Source organism: Oryzias latipes, chromosome 20, assembly GCF_002234675.1.
Source record: "Oryzias latipes chromosome 20, ASM223467v1".
Lineage (NCBI taxonomy): Eukaryota > Metazoa > Chordata > Actinopteri > Beloniformes > Adrianichthyidae > Oryzias > Oryzias latipes.
The window spans coordinates 12597227-12617842 of record NC_019878.2 but is presented as its reverse complement, the minus strand read 5'-3'; the positions used below and the strand labels follow the sequence as shown (position 1 = coordinate 12617842).

The 20616-nt window shown below is 38.7% G+C and overlaps 1 protein-coding gene across 2 annotated transcripts; it reads right to left on the bottom strand.

The window, feature by feature from the left end:
- Window positions 1–1741: 1741 nt before the first annotated feature.
- LOC101159952 (probable enoyl-CoA hydratase echA8) lies at window positions 1742–20469 on the bottom strand. 2 transcript variants are annotated; one of them, XM_004080964.4, is made up of 7 exons: window positions 19904–20466; window positions 17435–17605; window positions 13679–13776; window positions 12960–13104; window positions 5041–5190; window positions 4009–4124; window positions 1742–2711 (listed from the first exon to the last, which is right to left on the bottom strand). In XM_004080964.4, the coding sequence occupies exons 1-7, from the start codon at window positions 20043–20045 to the stop codon at window positions 2598–2600; spliced, it is 936 nt and encodes a 311-aa protein (XP_004081012.1). In that variant the 5' UTR covers window positions 20046–20466; the 3' UTR covers window positions 1742–2597. The 2 variants fall into 2 exon arrangements, with proteins under 2 accessions (XP_004081012.1, XP_020568241.1); XM_020712582.2 differs by lacking the exon at window positions 17435–17605 and having other exon boundaries at window positions 19904–20469.
- Between the last annotated feature and the right edge of the window lie 147 nt (window positions 20470–20616).

Below are 20616 nucleotides of genomic sequence, written 5' to 3'. Positions count from 1 at the left end.
TTTGATCATTTGTAATAATATATATTTGAAACTGTAAGTGAATTTGTAAATTAAAAAAAAAGTGCAAAAAAGTTTATTGGAAAAAATGCTAATAGATTTTTTTATGAACACAATTCTTTCTGTTTCTGTGGTTCAATTTTAAAATTGTAAGAATATATTATAGGAATACTTAAGAAATAAAAAGAAAATTGATGTTAGATTGCTCTTTCTGTAACTATTTGGACGAAATTATAATGTTTTATCATAAGGCCACCAATTTTACATTTGGAAACATGGTCAATTTAAACGGGATGGGAAACTAAATGTTTGAACTGTATTTACACCTGCTGTGACAAAATGAAAAAAGCTGCTTGGAAAAAGCACCTTTTGCCCACTCTAATGATAATTGTGTTTTTTGTTCTTGTGACATTTTCTCATGATGGAGGACATATTTGAATAAAATAATGCTAAAAAATTGTAGTTCTAAGCATTTCTTTATTCAAATTGTTGTGAATCAGGAGCAGATGAAATAATGCTCTTAGAAAAAACTTTTAGCTGCAGTAGAAGCTACTATGGCAAAGCCACAAGCTCCCTGCTCCGCTCCATCCACTTGTAGACAAATACATGTACGTCTTTGGTTTCCTCGTCTGAGGTGGCATCTGGCTCCAAACTGTACGGCTGCATAGCTCTGATAGCGCTCGCCATGTTTGTTGCACCGGTAATGTCCGGTTTGGGGTGTGAAGGGCCGTAACCTAGAGGGAGAGCATGTAAACAGATGGATGATGGGAACAAGGGGTGGGCTAACTACATGCTTACAGTCCTAGCAGAAACTTAGAGGCAAATTTCAAATAAACTACTGCCAGTCTGCAGAAACTATGTCCTAGACAGCAAGAGAAGTTTTATGATTTTGGCTAAAAATGACATAATCGTAATTAAAAGACCACTGGGAATGCTTTCAAAATAGATCAAAAGATGATTATAGTGGGACTTTAAGAACATTTTTTGCCTTTATAGCTGTATATTTGCTGCCTGTTGAGCTGGGGTCAACAACACAACATCTTATGGGTGGTAAACTCAAAAATCAGAAAATCTTTCTTAGAGGGTCTAAAACAAATTTATGTATGATGTGTAGATAAAAAAATTGTAGGTAAATAAAGTAACAAACCTTAATGTATCCTCTCAAGAGCATTAATATTTAACACATCTATGCCTTATTTGCATAAATTGTGATCATGGAGTCATATTTTGTTCTAAAAGTTGGATTATTTGAGCTTTGTAAGTCAGCAAATATTTAAGAGAATAGCAAAAATGTACTCGAGAAACCATCAGAAGGATTCTTTGCAATCCATCCTCCCCTCTCCTGCTTCGCTCCCATCATTTCTCTTAGCCAACCCTGTGTTTTGTCTTCATGGTGCCTTCAGACTGTGATGGTGCTGATGATAAGGTCTGAAGGTGTCCGTATCTCCCTGCGCCTCTGCTACCCCTGCAGCCAGAGCCTGTCTTATCAGCATGTGAAGAGTGAGAAGCCGCATCAAAGCTGCACATACCACAACCAAGCAAACATTTCCCGTGAATAGCTCCCACACGAAATAACACCCAAGACTCCCAGCTTCTTCTTTTTTTCCTTTTCTTACAACAACAAAGTAATATTTTAAGGCTGCAGAACATACCAGCCCAGTCCAGAAGCGATCTTATCTATTATTTGAGACAAATATATCTGAGTGACCCAATGGATGTGTAAAAGGAGGGAGTGCAAATTAAATTACATTAAAATATTTTTATTTATTGACAGAAAAGGATACACTTTACAGTTGTATTTAAAACAAAACAAAAATGTGTAGGTTAAAAAAGTTCTGATCTTGAAAACAAATAAGAAGATGTAACTGCAAAAAAGAAAATTGCATTTTTTCCACAAACAAACTCTAATCTAAAAGGCTCATGAGATATTTGGGGCCCTAATCAGTTGTGTTCTGCATTCATTCATCAACCCTTAGGCAGTGCAGGTGAAATGTGTCTATCTGTGTGTGTTGGTGAACTGAAGCTAAAGGAGGAAACATGAAACAGAAGCTCTGTGTCCTGTCATCACGCTGTCTAGACGGGACACCTCCTAGACTTAATGAGGTTTTTGTCTGTCTGAGTTAACCCCCACGCACCTCCTCCACACTGCTTCCATTCTCTTTTTCCTGAAGAAAAACCACCATAAGTCAAGATTTTCAAACATTTGTACTTTCAGTGTGGATTTTTCTAATGCAAATGTTGCCTTAGATCCACAGGAATAGCTACACCTGTTGAATTTCCTTCTGTAGTTACATTGCTCTGGTTTTGCACATGCATGCATGCACAGGAGTGCCAGCAGACGGCGTGAAAACCATCAAGTGGTTTTTAAGATGAGTTGAAGCAACAAGCTCCCGTAGGTGTGTAGCTCCTCGTGGCTTTGAAGTTGGCTGGTTTTGTGGTCGGAGTTCACTGCATTTGTAAGAGAATCCTTTGGGAAGCTTGTTTTGATAAGTTTCTCTTTTTTAAATTCATAACATATTTGAAAAGTTGTTCATCATGCACTTTTAGACAGCTGAAAGATCTGTAAAAAAATCCCCTTGAAATGTCCAACTTTTTTAGGCTCAATCTGAGGAGAACTTTCCTCCTCTTCCTTCCCCTGCCGTGAACTTGATCGCTCCTCGGATGGCTTCCTCTTGGATGGCAGGAACTCCGTGATCAAACTCATACTGAAGGGCCTGGAAACAACCAGAAGCAAAAGTGACGAATAATGAGCTCAGTTATGTTCAACTAACATAACAATTCTGATTTAAAAGCATGTAAGTAAAAAACAAGAACATGTGGAATTTATTCTTGCAAAAAAAAAGAGGATTTGTGTTTACAAACTACTATAGTACATCTACAAGACCAAAGTGATCAGTTGTGTAGTGATTTTATTTTATTAAATGTTTGAGTTTTCAAAAAAATGATAATGTCAAGGGAAAATTTTGGATTTTTCTAGATAAAAGCTAAAGAAGAAAACCTGGATTCCTGATGTAAAAAGTCTGAAAGCGGACCAGCATTTCTTATGAAATACCTAAAATCTCCCCAAAGAATCAGACTGACCTTTGTGCTAAAGTTCATACATGCTGGATACAGACATCCGGCAGACAGAACATTTATTCAGACAGAATACATTTGGAATAATATATTTGGAATGCTGCCAGGAAAATGGCTATTTATAATAGAGCCTTAGCATAACATCCTCAGCCCGTCCATCTGATGAATGCCTGTCTAAATTTAAGGCAGGCACTTTACCATTGTGTCAAAAAACTGAGATTGGCACTACCTTGTCATCTCTGGTGCGGTCCAAAACTGCCAAGGTTCTCAAACACTCATGAGATGAACAAGTTTTTTGAGTCTAAAATTCTTCCTGATTCTGTTTGTTTACTTTTTGGCCTTTATAATAATGTAGAATAAAATACTGAACGTCACCTATTGGGATGACATTGGACTATCAGATTAGGATTTACCGGTAATTTCCTGATGTGTAATGTGCTCTAAACCAAGGGATTTGACTAAAAAGCATTTCTGTGAAAAGGTGTTGATGATTCTTGATTCTGATCTTTTCATAAAGTGTGTATTGACTAGATATTGTGACAACTCTAACATAAATCGATGTCAAACTGTTGACTGACAGACTTTTTTTGCTTTGTGTCACCATAATCTGTCCCTAAAAAATTGAAAAATTTTCAAAAAATAACTCTAATTCAAAAAAAGTCTAAGTTACTTTGTAAACTATCAGATTATTTAGATAACATGTTTTTATTGTAATTTGTGAAATTTGTAAGAAATATGTCAGAAGATTATTATTTTTAAGTTTTTAATAACTCATTTGTAGTGAATACAATTCAGGGACTATGACAAAAATAATTTTCAGATCAATTGTCCAAAATAAACAAAAATAAAAAAGAAAGCAAGATGAAAATCTGGAATACAAGTAAAACGTTTAAAATATTCTGCAGTCTGAGGAAATGGGGATAAACTGAAGTGCACCTGTGTGAAAGACGAAGCATCGAAGCAGCTGTGCATGGCGGAGGAGCGGTCCGCCCGCAGACACCGCTGAGGAAAGGAGCTGATCTCCTCTGCCAACTGCAGAGACGCCTGTAAAGCTGTGTTTACGCAAAAAGTCAGTATAAAAACATTTACCCTAATGTTGATTATCAAGTAATTGGCCATCATTAAAGAAATGCTGCATCCATTTCCTATTTATAGCTTTAGGAAGTCATCAGTTCCTCAATGTCGCTGAGCTTTCACACCACTCACATGAAAGGACTGGACAGCATCCAGATCACTTCTGTGTAAAAACAGCTCTCCCTCCATTCTCCATGGCACACTTTGATGCCACATTTGCGGCTGCTGCTATTTCTCCTCTCCTCTCTGATCTTAAACGTATTACTGCAGTTGGGTAATTAGGCTGGAGATCAACAGGAGGAAGAAGAACTTCCTAAAACACTTAGACTAATCATCTTCCGGCATCTAAGCAGGGATCAGAGACGTGAAGAGCAGATGGATTAGTGGACGGCATGGCATCTATCACTACAACAACAGAAATGCTCCATTAGGATTCTGGGACCACTACATGATGAAGACGGAGGTGACTAATGACGACTTGTAAATTCGCTGCGGTGAAGAATCCAAATGCAACAGATGCGCCGAAGGACATTTGGATCACGTGCCATGTAAAACAGATTCCAAACTTTTTTTTAAAGTGGTCGGCTCGGCCTGCTTTAAAAGAAAACATTGTTTTGTCAGCTCTGCGTACTTGAACATGATTTATTGAGATCATATTCCCGGTTTTCTTTGTTTCCTGTCTTCAGCTCTCACATGACATCACTTGTTGGCTTTTACAAACCAAGAAAAAAAAAAGCTTCAAACCTGAAAGCGAATAAAGATAACTTTCAGATCCTCCAGATTTACTTGTTTTTGAAACGGAGCACAGTTGGGAGCTTCTTTTGATAGGATTAAAGCAACCTTTAATCTTCTGCACAAGGACACAAACATGAAACAATGAGATAATGTGAATACCTTGGCCGCTTGGGACAACTCTGTTGGCCAGCCCGTAAGCGAGAGCCTCCTGTGCTCCGACAGGTCGTCCGGTCAGAATCAGGTCAAGCGCCCGGGATAGGCCAATGAGGCGAGGGAGCCGCACCGTGCCGCCATCAATCAGGGGAACTCCTAACATTCAAATCATGTTTAATCACTGTCTAATGCAGCACAGCCTTTACTTAAACATAAAGTTGCATTGATAGGAAAAACAAAATGAATAGGAAGTCTACAACAAAAAGTCATTTTTTTTAGTTTGCTGGTTAAAAATCAAGAAAAAGAGGATGGTTGTTCACTTTTTGATCAAACAGAAAACTTCAAATGTTAAAAGGAAAATACTTATTCAGGCTCTTCAGACTCAAACTTCATCAAACAAGGAAAGAGTGATCTAAATTAAGCAGCGCTGGGGGGGGCTTGTTTCCCAAATTTTGGGATCGATTTACTGCTGTAAGGAAGGTTTAAGATAGCTGAAGGTATATGAACAAAGTAAATCTGTTTCAGCTTTTTAAAAAAGGTTTTAAGGTAAAATCTTTTATTTTTAAATAAAGTCTGCAACGGCTTTTTTTTTAAGGGACTCCTAGTTGGTAGACAGATGGATGGGATTAGTTCTGCAACAATTTCACATCTCAACTTAGTTTTCTCTTCAGAAACTCAAACCTCGTCTTCCTCATGTTTTATTGCAAAGGGACAGAGAGGGAGAGAAAGAGTACACTGCAGGTTACAGTGAGCCTCTGGCACCTTTCCTAATTCCTAAAGAGCACCAGCTGTAACTGGCACATGTCCTACTGTTCCGCTCCACACCACAATCCAAACTGCATAATACCTCCGAGTCACTGATTCTATCTGACCGCCGCTTATTGAGAGCACATGTGTCCAACATGTTTTCATAACCCCGAGTGATCGCGCAGCTTTCCCTTCAGATGTTCTCTTCTTCTTATTCTGTGCAGTGAGGGGGATGTAAAGTGATTCTGAAGCTAGCCAGCTTCTTTTTTCATGTAGTTTAAATGAATCCAACTGGAATAGCACTGGTGATAAATGTGTGGCGAATCCGAGGCTTTGGTTCAGTGGCTGCATCTGACGGGGGAGATTGTGATTAAAGACAACCCTCTATAAAAAAAAGCTCAAAGAAATAAAAACAGGAGCATGTGTCCAACTCAAGTTTTTCACTTCACGTAACAGACTTTCGTACGGTGGCCCTAAAGGGGAAATCCCACCGACTGGATGCAACAACATATTCAAGATCATGATAGTGTGGCTTGTCCTTCAGGGCCACCGTATTAGCTCCTGTCACTTTATCCCACATTCAGACTTTTCTTTTTTAAACTCGGTGTCTCCGGGGTCTTTGCACGTAACCGTTGGGAACCAATTCAAGCAACACCACAATCCTCAGTGCCTCCAACTTAATTAGAACAAGGAGATCCTCCTGTCAGGTCCAGCTCTTGATTACAGGAAGTGGTAGATAGAGAGAAAGCTGAGTGGAGGGAGAGGGAAGCTGGAGTGAAGAATGGAGATAAAAGGCTCAACTCAAAGAAGAAGAAGAGATAAAGACACAGGTTGACCTCCAGTCTGGGTCTTTAGTGCTGCTGTTGGCACCACAGCTATCAGCAGTAACCGGAAGGATCTCCCATCTTATCCGCTGCAGCCGTCTCCCCCTCCTCTGCCTCTGATAACCCCGTCTTTCATACGTCCTGTTTGACAGACCTGTACTTTGTCCCACATGACCGTAAGCCAGCAGCTTCCTGAAATATTGTTCGACTTAGAAAGCGGACTAGGTCATAAAGGGGCTTTATAGCTTTTTCGAGGAGGAGATGTTTGTGGGGGATTCTAGTTTAAGATAAAGGTGGAACTGTATCTCGTGCCTCCGTAAGCTTCTAAGCCTTAAAATCCCACTTCAATCATCTTTTGATCTATTACAAAAGTGTTCCTAGAGGTCTTTTAATTATGATGATGCAGTTTTAGGCTAAAATACAAAAACCTGTATTGTTTTCTAGGACGTATTTCTGCAAAGCAGCAATAGTTCATTAGAAATTCACCTCTAAGTTGTGGGTGGGACTGTTGGCACGGAGTAAGTCCGCCTCATTTCCCATCATCCCTTAGTTTACACTCTGTCCCACTAGTTTACAGCCCCTCACAATCCAGATGTAACATTACGGGAGCAACAAAAATATGGCGAGAAACATGGAAGTTCTCGATTTGCACAGCTTTGAGCCAGATGCAAAGAAAATGAAGACGTACATGAATCTTTTTGTCTGTAAGTGGATGCATCGGAATGGAGCAGAGCAGGGAGCCTTTGGCCCGCCGACTGTAGCACCTGTTTCACTGCTACAGGCCTTTAAACAGCATTTTATCATCTGCTCCTGATTCACAACTATTTTAATAAAGAGATAATCAGAAACACAATTTTAACCTTAATTTTCTTTACATATGACCTCCACCATGAGAAAAATGCCACAAGAACATGTTAAAAACACCATTTTTGTTGATGTGAGTCTTTAAAAACAAAGGAAAAGCAGATAAACGGAGCATCCAAACAGGGGCTGGTGTCAAAATGAGTCAGCAGAGTCTATTGTTATATAACTCCAGACACAAGGTGGTTCTCTTCCTGCAGCACCAGGTCATCACTGCTTATCTGACTTAAGTGTAGCAGAAGCCTGCAGGGAAGAACAGTCCTTGTGTTTTATCTTCACTTTGATATGTGTTTGCAGGAGAACAACAAATGACTGAATACTCTTGAGTCATCAGAAACTAAAAACTATGACTTTCAGTGACTTATCACATCTGCAAAACCCTCTCCATGATCTGGTGAGCTTATCTTGAATAGCAATCTTTTATTTTATATGCAGAGGAAAGTCCTTCTGTCAGCGTCTTCCCGTCTGTGGCTACCTTTAGACCCCGAATGCTGAGAAACGTGACACACTCGGGGTGTTCTGGTTGACTCCTGGTGCTGCTGGCATCCCGGCCACATCAAAGCCGGTCCCAGTACAATGGCCTCCCGTGGGGGTAATGCGATTAAGTTTGATTTGGATTAACAGTTTCCGGATCATTCCAGACTAAATGGACAGAAGCAAAGGAGCAAACATTCAGTGGGAAGCTTTGAAAACTGTCTGGGAACAGAGGGAAACCAGCTCAGCTGGGTTGGGTCAGGGATGAGCGCCTCCCGATTAACTTCATGTTTTAGCCCACTGCTTTAACACCAGGGAGATTTTTAGCTACAGAAAACAACTTAGAGGTTTAGCTGCTCCTAAAAAGGCAAAATGATGTTTTCTCTGATATTCATTGCAATAAAAATGCCCAAATACATGTATGCATGTGAATTTTTTTCTGGTTTTTTTTTAAGCGGTTTTCCAGTTTGTTCATTCCTTCTGGAGGAAAAGTCGGCAGTTTCAAAAATGAGGGCCGGTCTGAAGAAATCACTGGAACATGTCGCTTAGGTTCAAACTCACTGAACAGGTGTTTGGGTTGGCCCGTTTTATGTCAGCTTCTGGATTGTGGTTTGTCTTCGGTTCAAGACTTTTTTTCGTTTTCTTCATCTTTCTGTTTTTCGTCACACTCGTTCAGCTGCCCAGACTGAGAGTTGACAAGAGTGAGAAAAGGGGGATGAGCCGGCAGGATGCTGCAGATAAACCAAGAAAGGTCTCAACTTCAGACATTAACATGCAGCAACAAGCCAGCGGATCTTTATTCTTGGAAGAATTAGTAGCTGTGTTTGTGTTTTGGGACAAATATTCCTATTTAATTTGTTTTCTTGCTCCTGGTTTAGGGGCACAACTCAATGATGGGGAAATCAGAATATTTTTATTTTGTTTTATTCATGTCTTATGAGAATTAAAAAAGCAGGAGACGCTAATACCAGATTCCTGTGACGTAACCGTCTCCTCCCTCTCATTTCCTCGCTGGCAGGGCAGAGGGGGCCCCCAGACAGGAAGCCGCAGGTTTGCGCAGCCAATCATGCGCCAGAAAACTGTCAGATCCTTGTGGTGCGCAATGGCCCACATCAGAGCAGAAACGCAAGCCCTCTGAGGGTTTTTCAACTCCAAAACCACCAGGGATTCCCTCCGGCTGTTGCCATCTGTGCCCGACCCAAGAAATGGTAACAGAGTCCAACCATTAAAAGAAAATAATCACTAAGAGACAGTGGATCTTTAAATAAACTGCGGCTCCCACAGAACAGATGTACTTTACATGTAAGAGACAACTTTCTTCTATTAATTGAAATTTTGATAAATAAATCCAAATCCAAAACTGTTTTTAAACTTATGGATCACCTAAGGACCTAAAGTAAATATAAACAGGTTTATGAAACATGCTTTTTTTTTCGCACTAAAATCACTTTAGCTAAAAACTAGACCTGCAAAAGGAATTGAAAATGTATTGTCTACGCAACATTAGCCATTGGGATACACATATCGCAAAAATATGTGAAATGGTGACCATAAATGTTTACACACACACTAAAACCATCTGATGGAGCTTGAAGTATTTAACTAATCATATAAACCCCATTTACACATTTGACTAATCGGATGTACTCCTTCACACCATTGACCAGTCAAATGGAGGCCCTATATGCTAGATGCCTGCCTGCTATGTAGACCTGAGTCATTTAGAGAATAGTTAGACTTATGTTGAAATGTATTAGTTGTAGCTTTGCTGTTTGTTCATATGGCAAGACTGATCATCATCGCAAAATTGATCACTATCGCAAAATTGTGAGTTTTTCTCATAGTGTGTAGCTCAACTAAAATCTATTAGCATAGTTATCAATTGTACGAAAAACCAAAAGCTTAATTAGAGCTGAAGAAAAACCTGTTTAACCCTCATAGTCTCTGAACTGATGGCTGTTTATCATAAAGTAGGACTGACATCAACCCACACCCCCCCCGAATTAGAGTTTTCATTTCATTCAAAATTTAACATGAAGGTTTCAAAAAAGATTTTTAGCATTAAAAGTTTTGGTTTATGACAAACATAACAAGAGTTTTGACCCAAAATTGTGATCCTTGAAATGAAACCTTGGAACATTGGAGCTCAGTAGAGCTTCGCCTGGTTCTTTAGAAATATTTGAATAGTTTTCACTTTATCTTTTCTTTTGGATTTATACTTTTTTTTGTCTCATTTGATCTTTTGTTATACAATATAAAACTGTTTGATCTAAACGTTTGTGGGGGGGTTTTGTGTAACAAACTGACAAAATGTACAACTCTGAATTGAATTTTTTGGCAGTTCATCGGGTTCAGTGGGGAATTATTGTATTATATAATTTTTAAAAAGCTGAGGTTGTACTGAAAAGATAGGTATCAAGCATTGCCCCAAAAAAGAGTTTTAAAGACAAATTAAAAAAATACATTCACATAGCCCCCAGCAACACGCATTCAAGCAACAACATCCAATGAAAATTGACCGTTTTGGGGTTCTACGTAAAAAACATGTGGTCATTGAAAGTGCGCTAGAAGTTAAACCAGCTCATAATTTGACCAATCAGGGACTCAGATTTGGTAATAACGTTTCATGCTGTTAAAAAATTATAAGATATTCAAAAGTTAAATGCCACAATGATGACGGTAAAATTGCTATTTAACTGGAAATTCAGTCGAACAGAGAGACGTAAGGCCCCGCCAGGATGTCTTCCCGTTAAATTACAGGCCTGGGATGATAAGCTTTGCATGTTTACACTTTAGATCTTACTATTCCCAGTAAATTATAGTACAACAGCTGTATTTTTAAATACCATGGTTGTATTTTAAGCCATGGTTTTAGTTATATGGTATAATGTGAATGCTGTATGAGAGAAAAAATGGAGAAAAAGGCTACTGGATTTCTTTGGAAAGTTGACTCTTTAGAAGCCAAGTGAGTAAGAAAAAAAGTGTCAGCAAACTGCAAAAGACAGCATGATTCTGTTCATGCAAAGGATTTGTGACACCACTAATATACAAGCCCAGTACGGCCTTGCAGTGGAAACCTGGCAGTTGGCTGCTTCCTCTCCTACTTATCAAGGCTGCCCAGCAGAGCCTGGCCGCGCCGCCGAAAGGTCACGGTCACCGGCATTATCGCACTATGACTCCATCCTCGCACACAAACAAGAGGAGGCAGGAGTGATAACAGAAAACATAGTAACAAAGCAGAAAAATAAAAAACAGAGACGACTTCCTGGTATTTGCTAGGGGAATGATATATGCTTGGAGGAGGAAAAAAAAACCCCAGAAAGTTATTTCTATGACAGATATAATTAGCTCAGGGGAAAAACACACTGGGATGCCAAAAATAAAATCTACAGCAAACCGAAATATGTATTTTACTAAAGAGCTGTTGTTTGGGTAATAACGATAGATTGAAGGTGATGACTAATGCTTTTAGTGTGACAGCCGTTAAAAACAGTCCCACTGCAGGAAGAGAACAACCTATGACAGCAGCACTCCTCAATACTAAATTTGGATAGGATTTGAGTGTTCCTCAAAATAAAACACCTTTTTACTGGAACAAACAAAATAACAATACAAAAGAAATTAAAAAGTGTTTGTAATATTTTTTTTACTGTTTTCTAAATTAAAATGGATCTGAAAGTTTTAGAACTTCATGAAATGACATGAAATGAGTAAACAAAAAACAAAGTAATCAAATTGTCTCTCCTTATGGGTAAAACTCTTCAAAAACAACAAAAAATGGAACATTCCTCTGTTCTTTCCAGTTGAGGATTTTTATTTTTTTCTAAAGATCCACTTAAATCATCTTTTGATTCATTTTAAAAATGTTGCTAGTGGTCCTTTAATTATGATTACCATTTTTAGGCAAAATCAAAAAGGTTTGGAGCCCGATGTGAGTTCAGGGAGGAACAGGAAGACACATGCGGATCTATTTGTCTAAAAATGGATGCATCAGAATGGAGCGGAGCAGAGAGCTGGTGGCCTGCCGACTTTAGCACCTCAATGCTACAAGCTTTTTCAAACTGTATCATTTCATCTGCTCCTAATTCACCATGATTTGTGTAAAGTAAATGACCGATTTAAGCTTAATTTTCTTATATCTTGAAAAAAAAATGCCTCAAGAAAATGTTAAAAACACCCAAAACACAATTTTGATTGGAGTGGATCTCTAAAACATTTAGTTTTGTCTCTTCGTTCTTCCTTCTGATCTAATAAAAGATAAGCTGGACCTTTAACTTGTTTTATGTTGTTGCTGGCCCTGATCCTGGAGCAGAAATGACATTAGAGGATTATTTATCATATGAAACGGTTTCAAATCTACTGGCTCTTGTCAGGCTTTTTTTAGCCAAAGAATAATGTTATTTCAAGAAGAGGGACCTCTAAGTTTGGCTGATTTCTGCCCTGACAAGGGTGGTCAAATTGGTTTTGAGAACATGAAACAGAGCAGCTCCGACTACAATAGCTTTTTCAACAGGAAAAACTCTCCATATAGGAACAAAACTGGTCTTAAATAAACGTAAAAGATAAAACAGTTACATTATTGCTAATAGCTGTAATGGCAAAAATGCTGTAAAACTTTTTTTTTCATTGCTAAGTTGTCAGGAGACAAATAGTATAAGAAAAACTAGAAGAAGTCCAAAGGAAAGAAAATGGTTTGCAGTTACTCTAACAGTCTTCTTCAGACTGCTTATTGATTTTATTATAAACAAAACAAATATTGATCATTTTAATCCTAAAAAATTCTCATTAAAGAGATGATTAGGTCTATATGTCCAGATGTGATACAAAAATCATTGGAAAACTGTTTCACTTGAGAAGAATAAGTTGTTAATGTCTGCAGTTAATGTGCTTTTGCTTGGAAATGAATGAATGAATTCACTCCAAACCCCTTTTCCTGACAGTTATTGACCATCATAGGAAAAACTGAACAACAGAACCACAATCCTGACCTGAGCAGCAGGAAAGGTTAGCCAGACGTACCGAACCTGCGACAGAACACCCCCATGATGGCGCTCTCCTCCATCACCCTGAGATCTGCCAGCAGGGCCAGTTCCAGGCCTCCGGCCACCGCAAAGCCACTGACGGCTGCTATCAGCGGCTTGGAGAGCTGCAGACGGGACGGACCCTGCAGGGATAAGGCTTCCTCAGTGGGTCGATAACGACAAAATGATCTAAACAAACGATGTAGCATATTATTGTATCAACTAGTACTATACAGAACTTTTTGAGGTTTTTTTATACAGTGAAGAAGAAGAAAAAGCTCATTAAACATCCATCAATTTTGCAGTATAGCTGAACAACTTATGGATGAGACTTAAAACTATGACGTAATTCTCTCATGTTTTTCAATAATTAAAAGTACAAAGGATTAACCCAACTAATAAATCTGGACCGTCTATCCACAACAAATGTGTTTTAGCAAAATTAACCTTTAATAAATATAGCACAAAAAAATGGGAACAAAAAATTAGTAAAACTTTAAAAAAAAGAAAAATCTTTTTTTAAAGTTTTACTAATTTTTTTAATGGATGCAACCTACAAATTTCTGAATTTAAAAAAATTAAGTTGGACTACATCTTAATAACTACATTCTTACATTCTCTAAAATCCTGTTATTTATATTTTGTAGGAACCTTGAACTCTTTGACATCATTCAGAAATGCACAGTCACACAGGCACATGACCCAGGAGCGGCTCACCATCGGACCGGGATCCTTTCGGACATCTGACTCCAATTTCAGTGCAGCTTTTTCATTGGCCAACATTTTCAGATCATAACCAGCACAGAAATTTCCTCCTAGAAGAGACCACAAAATTACAAAGTATGGCAGCTGGAAACTCAGAGAGGAAAGAGAAAATAATGTGTAGAAAAGAAAAAAAAAGACAGACTGGTTCACGAGTGATTCTCTTTCCTAAAGAATTTGAGTTGAGATCCTGCATGTGACCATGCTCCTATTAATGCAACCACAGTCTCTTCCGCTGGATCCATCCAGTAATTGCTACATTGCTCAAGAGGAAAACAAACATTATGTCACAGTTTCGGGCAGGGACTCATAAAATCCTTCCCTCTTGAGTGATGGGCACGTGTGACAGCTACGCCCATCGACCGGGAGCTACAGCTGTGGATCAAAACAGAGCACTTATATCAAAACAAAGCAAAAAAAACTCATTCGGAGACACTTTGACGCGGTAAAATCCTGAGTGTGTAAATTTCAAGTGTAAGTGACAAGGCTAATGTAATAATTGAAAGAGTTTTCTTTGCAGATTTAATCTAAATGTTCTTTGTTTTTTTGGAATTACTTGAGAATTGATGACATCACAGTGGGACAAATGGTCAAAAAAATGAATGGGGGCCAAAGTCTCTTATGGGGCTCAAAAAAGTCAATTATACATTGACCAATGAGTCATAACGCACATGTTGGGGTATATCCCATCAACGTTTGGAAATTATTATGGGATGGCCACATTTAGCAGCCATTTAGTGGCAAAACATGAAATTTAGCAATTTTCACATTTTGTCACAATATGGAAAAAAAACTTTTGTTTAAGCAATTTTCACAAAATTTCACACACGTGCCGCTAACTTAAGTCTTTGTTGAGCTTTGTCCTTGGAAAGAAGACGCCATCTTGAATTTTAAAAAAAAACAATCACTTTAGTGCCTTCAACAAATTTAAACTCCTGTTTGGGATTTTGATTTTTCACATACATTTTACCATAATGAAAAAATAAATGTGGCTTAAATTGATACGATATGACATACAATGAGAACTTATCTGAAATATGAGCACGGTTAACAAAAAACCTCAGTTGCAGAGGAAATCCAAAAGTTTACTTTTGGCGATTCTTCTAAATATTACATTGACCTGTTTGTCTCCTCCAGGCAACCAAACCATAAAATGGTTGCTATGGGAATAAATCTAAAACAAAAGCTGTCATTTAAAAAAAAGTGAGTTTTTGGTTCATTAATTTGGTACGTGCAGGGTGGCAAAGGCAGAGGAGGACGGTGAAGGGCCTTAACCAGTGAGGGAAGGTCAGAGGGGGTTCATTGGAGGGTGGCTATGGAGGGTAGTGACTGCATGACATACAACGCCACTGTTTTCTATAAATTATTCTATAATTTATAGAAATTTCTTTAAATATTAGGAACCACAAAATATATGTTTGAAATTGTTCTTTTATCTTCTCTTGTTTAACATTTAAATGGCCCTATAGGTGGAATTTTGACCCCTCATAGAAAACTGCGGCAGAAAAAAAACCTTTTCAATCATTAGATTGGTGTTGAGCGGCTCAGAACAAGATCAGAAACATTTTTAGATGATTTTTCTGACTTTTCATGCTCAAACCAATGTGTTTTAACATAAAAAGATTTACCAACATTTCAAAGGACATCAAACCAATAAAACTAAACGTTTCTTTCGTCCTTCAGGCTAACACTAATTGAATTGACCTCTGACCTGCCAGTCTGTCTATTCGTTCCCATGAAAAAGGCCCAAAATGTGTCAGAAATGTGTCTCCTGAAGCCCCTTCTGCTCAGCTTCACTTGTGTCAACAGTGGCCCAGCTGGGCTGACGTCTAAATTGCACCTGACTGAAAAACACTCCGAGAGTTGAACCCCCCTCCCCGCCACACCAAACATAGTCCAAAAGTGTCCCCCGCTTATTCAACACCTGCTGAAAGCAATTACTCTTAATTTCATAAGCTCGAGCAAACACGCTGACGCTGAAAAACGAGAGCAGAAAGAGGGATTGTCTCGGCGCTAATTTGAAGAAAATGGATTCCGTATGTTTGCAGAAACATTACATTTGTAACCAGGCGTCCCGGCTCGTCATCTCGCAGCGCTGTTAATCACCAGCCGGGGTCAGCCATCTTGTTATGCCGGAGCTGACAGGAATGCGTGGAGGGATGATTAAAATGGCATTACAGGAACTGTGGGAATAGTGGAGGAGCCACTTTTGCTGGAACTGCTAATTGCAAACCCGTCTCAGGCAAGCAAGTGATCCTCCAGCGCGCTGTTTTCAAGTCGCCGCAGAGATTAGAGGCATCACCCGGCCGCAACGCGGAAAAGGCTGCAGCCCCAGAACTACCAAAGTGTATACTTTGAGGCCACATTGCACCTCATACAGCAACCAAACCCTTCCGAGCTGAAGACGCAGTTTCCACCAGTGGAAAGAGATCATTCTGTGTGTGTTGTGACTAATTTTAGGAGCAGTAAAACATGCAGGAAACCTCCCAGGTGTATGTTTTTTATGTGCGCACTTGTCTGCTGTCCTCGACCTTTCGGGTGGACCTGAGCGCTGTGGAGAGGAAGCGATGGAAAAATCTACTCAGATGAGGAACATTGAAAGAAAAAAAAGAGACAGAAGTTACAAAAAAATGACAATAAAACTTTTTTAAACAATATAGTTAAGTACTTTATTTGATGGCATTTACTTTAGATTTCAAATATTCTGTACTTTTTGAATCATTTTTGTTTGGGATCAGTTTTGAAATTGTACATTACAAAAAAATCTCAAATTGAGTTAACCCTGTAAAGCCCACTTCACTAAAGAACTGACACAAAACACAATGTTTTTGGAAGTAAGACGTTTCTTTTGTTTGATAAAATCCACAAAAAAACTATTTTTCAGTTTTTCAATTGTGATGTGCTGATATGCAAGTTTTTGGTCTCAACAATGTTAGTTAAGGATGCAAAAATATTGCCATGACTGTTCTGGAAACATATAAAGAATGAATTTTGTGTTCTTTTAATGCAAAGCATTTAGTAAAAGTATTAAGAAAAGATTACTTATTCTCACTATGAAGTTTTCAAAATTAGCAAAACCTTTCCCGCCAAAAGTGTTAATGAGATTTCAAGGAAGCTACCATTTTGAATAAGCTTGTACTGCCCCTGGTGGAAGGGTGATGAACTACAGTGTTAATGAGATTTCAAGGAAGCAGCCATTTTGAATAAGCTTGTACTGCCCCTAGTGGAAGGGTGATGAACTACAGGGTGGAAAACTAATAATATCCTATGGGTTTTTAAGGATAGTTTTGATCATGCTAATGAGATGGTGGTGTTAGAACTGTATGTATCAAATATGATACAAATTGATATATAGGGTTAATGTTCACAAAATGATTTTTCTTTAAAAGTAGAGAAATGAAAACCATTTCAGAGGCTACATTTCTTGAACAAATTGGTTAATTTTTTAATGTATATTAGTGACAACCGCTCAGGTGTTGACGTTCTGGGTGTGTTGGCCCAGCTTTAGAAGTTTCAAGAGTAGAATAACTGATGCTGCTGACAAGCGGCTGGACATTCAACTGACAGACTGAAACCAGCCTCAGCCTCTGCAGTCTGTCTAAATGTCTGCTTGAACTGAAAGGCGGATGGGCAGGTCACTGACTGTCGGGCAGCCTCCCTGGAAAATACTAAAAATCTCCTCGTCATCTGTCCATCTCACGGTTCTTTTACCTTTGCCATGCAGTATGGCAACTTTCAGGTCTGGGTCACGGTCGAAGGCCTGCAGCTCCTCCAGCAGACGCCCCGCCGTCTCCTGGTTCACCGCGTTACGCACCTCTGGCCGGTTTATCTCCACAATAACCACTGGCCCCCTTCGCTCTGAGACCACAGTCTGACCTGCAGCTAATGACAGGGAGGGGACACGCTTAGTGACGACACGTCAGGAGAAACATACGGGACGTGAACCCTCTCATGTGGACAAACTGAAGGAGAGTGCGACATGTGGCGTGTAGGGTGTGACAAGGACCTGGAGTCTCACCCTGACTGGGGTTGTGGCCTGGCTGAAGGCAGCTGACCTGCCATTGTTTAGGTTCATCTCAAGGAGTCCAAGAATCCACCACACCCAGCTGCAGCCGAGAGAGGGGAAAAACTAAGCCACCAGGTGCATTTGCTGAAAAGTCTGCTTGTCTTTGCTGTACTTTGTCCTCTGCTACACCTCAAACAAATCATTACACAGCCAGATTAAAGCTCTGCGAGAAGAAACCGCCTCTTAACGTCCTCTGCAGAGCATTTTGCTCCTGCTGACGCATTTCATCACTTTATTATAGGTAACCTGTCCATAAAGCTAAGTTCATCCATTTCAACAAAGTTTTAAAGTTCAAGTACAACATAGAGTCTTTTTCCGTTTAAGTCCCAGGCTGAAGGTGAAACTCAAAATCACAGTGTCTATGTAGCAACTTCATTCAGAGACTTGTTTTCCAGCTTTTAGTTGAGGGACACACTTCCTTTGAACATTCGGCCTCAGTGCCAGGCTCTCTACATCAGCTTCCTGTAAAAGGCCCCAAAAAGTGCCACCAAATCCAGAAAACCCTATCAGGAGATTTTACTGCTGCAGCAGCATGCCTGCTACAGTCACTGAGGTGGCCTGATACATCCCAGAAAGTAACAAAGATGATTAAAAAAAAACTTTCTCTCCAGAAATAGAGTATATCTTTACATTTTAAATAAATCTTAAACTAAATCCGTTGCTTGCTTGCATTAAATCAATAAAATGCAGCCCCCAGCACTTTCTAAGAACGATGTGCATGATGTCTTAATTGTGATTGGCTAAACTCCCATTTTAAACCTGTGACATCAGCCTTACGCTACTTGACCTTCAGAGCCTTAAGGGGCCAAACAAGAAAAACAGATTTATTTGTTTCTGTGATCAAAGCCACAGTGGTTTATACTTCTCAGTAAGATGACTATTTGGGTTATTTTTCTGTTTATTTGATTTACATTTAGAAGTTTACAGTCAGAATTTAATCATCAATATTTGGTAACATTTCAGATAAAACAATAATGTTGACCAAAGGTTTGTTCCAGAACTTTTCTTAATTTTATTTCTGGTCTTCAAATATGAAATTCAAAGTAATTTATCTAAAACATACTTAGATGCATTTCTGGTAAATATGAAGAAATGAAAGCATCCCATTGCAATCAATGTTCATTAAATAGTTTGTGCATTTAATATAATTATAATGGTTCAAAGAATGCAGGCCAAATGGTCTCCACCTCAACATATCTGACCGATCAAGACCAGATCAAGCCCTTTTTCTTGTTTTTTTTTCTTACTTCACGTTGTAGCTTAAATATGAAGTTCACCTTTTAGTAACTTACGTTGAGTAATTTCTCAAAGATGATCAATCTTTCTCTCTTTATGATATACATATGACACTTGTGTCTGGTTTTGTAACTATGTCTCAGATTTATATTAACGTAGTTTTTTTTTTTCTTTTCTCCTTTATTTTAGAAATAAAAACTAAACAAGCCTAAACTCTTGTAAAGCTGGAAAGCCTCAATTGGAACTGGAAAGATTTTATTTACCTTAAATTAGGGAAACTAATGGCTCAATGTGGTTCTATTGCTATATTAGAGTTTATACACTGCATGACAGACTGGAATTGATGCAAGTCTTAGTTATTCTAAATGGATCAACATCCATTGATGAATATTGAGACACCTTTTAGGGAAAACGAGTCATGCTTGTGTCTGTATTCAACTTCTGCAAATGCAAAAGGATCTGATTATCATGCATGAAAAAGGGAGGGGGGGGGCGTTTTAATTTTTATTAAAAAAATTATTTTCAATCAGGCATAAACTAGAGGACAGACAAAAATTTCAAAGACCAAAATACAATATATATTAAACTGCAGAAAATCCTCTTAATTTTAATACAATAACTTGTAGTGTCTTTTCAAGTAAAACACATAATATTCCAATTTTCCAGAAATGCTACTTTTTTTTTTTACTTTTTCTGAATCCGCAAGCATAAATATTGTAGTTTCTGAAAAAGCAGTAACTCCCATGGGTGTTTGTCGGTCCCTGTCATCTTTGATTAATCATCATGATCGGAGTAACTGTCCTCAAAAAATAAGGAACTCTGCCGCCCTCTAGAGTTAAAGTAAAGTTACTACATGCTCGTGCTCTCCTCGTTCTTACCCATCTGAGCTTCTTCACCTCCCGTAGAAGCGCTGTATGATTTTACTGATGCATAGCTCGTCTTCCTGGTCCGACCAGAGGTTTTGTCGTGAAAAGCTGCACGTACAAATAATCCAAAAGACCGAAAATGTCTAGCCGCCATTGCTAGTTCTTCACTACAAAAAGCCGAGAAGCTCAGAGTGAGCAAAATGTGAATAAAGTATTTTTTATTAGTTTTTATTTAAAACGTAAACACTAAAATATACTGATCATATTTATTAATGATCTTTGACTGCCATACGACAACGCTTTTGTACTTCCGGAAAGAAACAAGACTTCACTCATATGGTTCCTAGTTCCTAGGACACATCGGACCGTGTAAGAGCTGCAAACGTCCAGCAGAGGGCGACATACATCCTTTTTAAAAGTACAAATGTTTCCTGCTGTTTTTTCTGCCCATTTACTCAAACATTTCATTTTAACACCGTTTCATAAAGCAGGTTGAAAAATTACTTAACTTAACCCTTGTGCTATCTTAGATGACCCCACCCTTACATTGACTTGTTCTCTCTGCCATGACAAAGGTGGATAAAGGTGGAAAGATTTCATGTAATCCATGGACACCAGTGAAGATCACAAATCATTGAAGAAAAATGGTTCAGAGCACTGCCTAGTCGGTCTAGATGACCCAACTCCCAATGTTAAAGTGCGTAGGATAGCACAAGGGTTAAAAT

Coding starts and splice junctions, on each gene's coding strand:
- LOC101159952 (XM_004080964.4), bottom strand. CDS start 20,045: ATGGCGGCTAGACATTTTCGGTCTTTTGGATTATTTGTACGTGCAGCT. Junction 17,606..19,903: donor AGGTGAAGAAGCTCAGATGG/GTAAGAACGAGG, acceptor CCCTGTCATTAG/CTGCAGGTCAGACTGTGGTC. Junction 5,191..12,959: donor GGTGTTCTGTCGCAGGTTCG/GTACGTCTGGCT, acceptor TTTGAATGTTAG/GAGTTCCCCTGATTGATGGC.